This window comes from Myodes glareolus, chromosome 11 (assembly GCF_982192425.1).
Source record: "Myodes glareolus chromosome 11, mMyoGla1.1, whole genome shotgun sequence".
In the NCBI taxonomy this organism is placed as follows: Eukaryota; Metazoa; Chordata; class Mammalia; order Rodentia; family Cricetidae; genus Myodes; species Myodes glareolus.
The window spans coordinates 11,977,183-11,982,372 of record NC_142036.1 but is presented as its reverse complement, the minus strand read 5'-3'; the positions used below and the strand labels follow the sequence as shown (position 1 = coordinate 11,982,372).

Genomic DNA, 5,190 nt, shown 5'->3' with positions numbered 1-5,190 from the left:
CATCATACAATAGAAAAATAAAATGTAAAGGAACAATGTTCTGAGCATCAATATCAATAAGGCAGGAATATGGAGGTCAAATAAAACCATAACAAACCAGAAGAGAAGGAGAGAGAGAGAGAGAGAGAGAGAGAGAGAGAGAGAGAGAGAGAGAGAGAGAGAGAGAAAGGACATGGAAGGGGAAGACGGAGAGGACGGAGAGGAGGAGAAGGAAAAAAAGAGTCTGGACCACATCTGTGAAGATGGGAAATAAGACAGAGTCTGGACATGACCATTGTAGTGTCTGCCCCACACTGAAATGAGAAATGCAGAATCTACTGAGCTGTGTTTCAGTCTCTGGCATTCAGAGAGGAACTGGGAATCTGAGGCAGGAATTGGAACTGGTATGTCTGGAGAGACTTGTTCAGGGGAAGAAGGCCCAGAACCTGAATGAAAACACTCACTCCCAGTCCCACAGGACACATGACCTGGGCTCAGTTGTCCAAAGGTGCTGTGGTAACCTGTGTAATGTAATACTATGAGAAAATAAGCATCTCCTGAGTAAACACATAAGCACTCAGAAAGAAACACAGAAACAAGTCACAGATTAACCTACACAAGTATAGACATACAAGAAAAGACAGACAGATGTGTAATAACAACTTGTGTTGCTTGCAAATGTTCTGTTTCTGTCATTCATCCTATTTAAAAAGTCAATATCATGATTGTTTATAATGTTCTGTGATTATATCCATTCATCAGACTACTCTCTCTCTTTTTCCTCTCACTACTTTGACTGTTCTGTTTTCTCCCACTCTTATGTCTCTTCTCTCTTCCCTCCCCCTCTGCTCCTCTTCCTTCCTGTTTGCTTCTTTCTTCTGCTCACCAGAAGTGAGCTTCCTGGCTAACACGGTCTTACATGTGTAAATCTCTGAAGAACCACCATAGTATTTGTCAATGTCACTATAAAGCGATGTTCACATCAATATAGCACTTGAATCCCTTCCTCTATATCCCCCCCACACATTTCAATACTTTCCTTTGGCAAATGGCACTTGCACCATTGGTTACAGACAACCTATCCTTTAGGCTTTAATATCCTTGACTCTGATGATTAGAGATGTTGGCCTATGGAACGTCTTCCACCTACATGAATTTGTCAAGATGAAGGAGTGCAATCAGAGGATGGAGGACAGGACACTGTCTGCCCATGAGGACATCACCTTTCATAACTGTGTTCCCTGAGTTTGTTTTACCTTCTGGACCCATTTCTAAGACAAGCGAGAGAAATGAGTTTTTATGAGAAGAAAAATGAGACTGATATCTTGAATGAGATAAATGGTGTTCTAACCTTTAACAAGGAGGATTGATGCTACAAGAACAATATTTATTAGTCAAAAATGGCTATATTTTTGAAATATTATGATTTGAATCAAGGTTTCATACATACAACCCAAGAACTAAGCCATTGGTATAAGTTCCAGAACTGGATGAATAAAGAAATACTTTATTTTTAACTGTATATATACACTTCTGTGCGGGTAGTGTAGTTATCATGAAGACAAACAGAGGGCACATGATTCTCTGTACTCACAAATGTGCTGCCCTGCGACTTGGGTTAACACTTTCCAAGATATTTTGTTTCCTTAGAATCTGATACACTTCCCTAAACATAATCACTTCTGCCCTGCTTGATTATTTTCTTCTGGTCAGAGTGCATTCTGAATTTACAAGGTAACAGAACCATGAATATTTCTGTAGTTCAGTTTCTTGCCACAGAAGAACAACTGAATAGAATCTGTTAGCTTTGATCTCCATGACTGCAAAATGAATGGGTTTGCCAGCAAAGAAATTGTCCTATTTTATTTAAGGGATGTGTAGATAGCATTATCACTGGGACTCTTTGGGCAACCAGTCAAGCCAGTTGGCAAATTTCAGGCCCAGTTCTAGAATATATACTGTAGATTAATAGAGAAATACATCATATGTAATCATGTGCAGAGAGGGGAGAAGAGAGGAAGCGAGGGAAGGAGAGAGGGAAGGAGGGAGGGAGGGAGGGAGGGAGGGAGGGAGAGAGGGAGGGAGTGGGCAGAAAGGTGCCAGAAGGAGAAAGAGAGGGAGAGCAAAAGAAAGAAAGAGTAAAGAGGCAGAGGGCAAAAACAGTAAGATAAACAAACAGAAAAGAATGTCACAATGGAAAATAGATATTTGAATAAAACTGTGAACACTTCAAGGATTACTGTAGAGAGAATGTTAGAATGTGATATGGAGATGCAGCTCAGACACAGAGGAGTCCATCCCTTTATGCCTCTCTGAAACAGGCTCCTCTGGGGCACAGAGCTCTGTGTGCTCTCAGCGCCCCCTGCTGGTCCTGAGCACCTTGCATAGAGGTTTGTGTCTGAGTTCACAGTAGCTTTCATTCACTGTGTCACTTGCGCAGTAATACATGGCTGTGTCCTCAGACTTCAAACTGCCCATTTCCAGGTATAGGGTGTTCTTGGCATTATCTCTGGAGATGGTGAATCGGCCCTTCACAGCGTCGGCGTAGCGGATGTTATTACTATTATAAATAGATGCGACCCACTCCAGGCCCTTCCCTGGAGCCTGGCGGACCCAGCTCATCCAGTAGCCACTAAAGGTGAATCCAGAGGCCACACAGGAGAGTTTCAGGGACTTTCCAGGTTGCACCAATCCTCCTCCTGACTCCACAAGCTGAACCTCACACTGGACACCTGCAAACAGAGATTCCTCATTAGACAACTCTCACAGAATCCAATTTTCTTCTTCCTCATGTACACAAATGCACACAGCATATGGTCTCCAGAAATTACCTTTTAAAACAATGGCAAGGAAAATCCAACTGAGCCCCAAGTTCATGGTGAATGGTCTCTGACCAGTGGTGATCAGTGAATGAGAGGACCAGGGAACACAGGTCTGGGCTCCTCTGTCTGAGCTGCAGAGTCAGGGCAGTACTGGTTTTCATTGGCACAGAGACTCCGCATTTGCATGTCTTCCTGCTCTAGTGTCTCTAGAGTTGGAGCCTTGAGGGAAGGCAGTGCTCATAACAGATATAAGGCATCAAAATCAACAATGACAGTTATAGAAATTGAAATAAAATTGTAGTTTTGGATTCACAATTTCCTTATGAAGAATTCACAGCACTCCAGTTAGTTCCTTTATGTGTGTGTGCACAGAACAAGTGGATATTTCTTATCAGGTCATCTTAGTACATATATGAAATTAAATATATTATAAATTAAACAAACACAAATGTTTCTACATAGGAACTCAGTTTTTCCTACTTTTTGGCCTTTGACAATGTCACAACATTCAGATGCTGTTAGCATAACTCAGTCTCTGTTGCAAGAACACTTGGGGATTTTCTGAATTTTACTTATTTTTAAGATCATGCTGTCCCCATGCTATAGGAGAATAGAAGTGAGATATCCCTTGTCACTCTTTCTCTCCACTGCTTTGCACTTGCTAAGGAGACCTTTGTCCAGTAGCATCAAATGCACTTTTTTCCATTTTCTCTTCGATTCCTTTAAACTCCCCACTCCACTGTTATCTTCTGTCATCATTACTCCAGGCAACTCATGACTGTCTTTATTTTGTGTTAGAATAGTTTTCATTTACCTAATAATATAATTGTCAAAACAAGAATTTTGATTAAATTTTAGGAAATCCTTATTGTTATTTAAGCAGTTGTCTGGTTTCCCTCCTACTCTTCTTTCCATCATCAGTGCCAGTGTTTGCTTTAACAGCACCAACATTACCTTGTGCTTCATTCTCCTTACCCCTCACTTAAGATGTCTTCCAATCCTAGGGTTCCCATTATCCTAACTAGGTCTACAAAACAGATGCCAGAACACCTGACACAGAGAATCTAGGTGCTGAATATGACAGAAACAGGCAGTCTTCACCCTTCTCAATATTTGTTCTATTTTCTGGCATAACTGGTTCCAGTTCCAATTACATTCTTCCAAGGCTCAGAGAATACTGAGGAGAAGGAGGTGGAAAGAATGTATGAGGCTGAGCATAAAGAAGAGCACTGTGAGCTGCTGAATTCTGGATTTGACATGGCTCTCACATCATGAACTCATAATGGCAGTTGTTTTCTGTGTAAGCGTACCTAATACCAACTCAGTCAAAACCATTGTGTAGATTATTTCCAGGCCTTCCCTCTCACAGATGATCTGTTGGATATAAATCTTTCCTGAAATCTGAGAAACATTCTTTTTGAGAATGTAATCATTTGTAGGTTTTTTTTTATAGTATAGTGCCTGACTACACATGCAAGCACATGTGGGCAACATTAACTAGATTTAAAGAGGTCAATAAGTTGTGAAAAGTTTATGTTGGTAATGATTTAGGTTGGTGAAAGAAAAATAGAGTGCTACCAGAAGTTCCAATAGAGAGCATTTGAACGAAGAGATGGGTAGACGCCAAGGCAAGACCTCCTCAAACAATCTGAAAAACAACATGAAAACACCAGATCCCAATGACCCTACAACAGAAGGATTTGAACACTCTAACCCAGATGAAGTGGAAAAAAGTGCCATTATGAAAGCAATAGAGTCCCTTAAACAGGATATGAATAATGCCCTTAAGGAACTGGTTGAGAAGTATAACAAAAAGTTTGAAAAAATGAGTATAGAAATGGATGAGAAATAAAACAAAAAGTTTGAAGAAATAACTAAATCCGTGAATGAGACCCTGAGAAACCAAGAAAAAACAATCAAACAAGTAAAGGAAACAGTCCAAGAATTGAAAACTGAAATGGAGGCAATGAAGAAAACACAAAACGAGAATCGGCTGGATATGGAAAACCTAGGTAAACGAGCGGGGACTACAGAATCAAGCATAACCAATAGAATACAAGAGATAGGAGAACGAATCTCAGATTCTGAAGATACCATAGAGAAAATAAATGCTCTGGTCAAAGAAAACAGCAAATTCAACAAATTCTCTTCACAAAATATTCAGGAAATCTGGGACACAATAAAAAAACCAAATCTAAGAATAATAGGGATTGAAGAAGGAGAAGAACTGCAGATCAAAGGCCCAGAAAATATATTTAACAAAATTATAGAAGACAACTTTCCCAATCTAACGAACGATATTCCTATGAAGGTTCAAGAAGCATACAGAACGCCGAATAGACTGGATCAAAAAAAAAAACGTCCCCTCGCCATATAATAATCAAAACAC

The 5,190-nt window shown here is 40.1% G+C and overlaps 1 gene segment (V, D, J or C); it reads right to left on the bottom strand.

Annotated features, from left to right (window-relative positions):
• Window positions 1-2,331: 2,331 nt before the first annotated feature.
• On the bottom strand, window positions 2,332-2,963 carry LOC148120399 (immunoglobulin heavy variable 3-9-like). The segment is given in 2 exon segments: window positions 2,332-2,711; window positions 2,811-2,963. Coding segments are annotated over 2 exon segments (426 nt in total).
• Window positions 2,964-5,190: the final 2,227 nt, after the last annotated feature.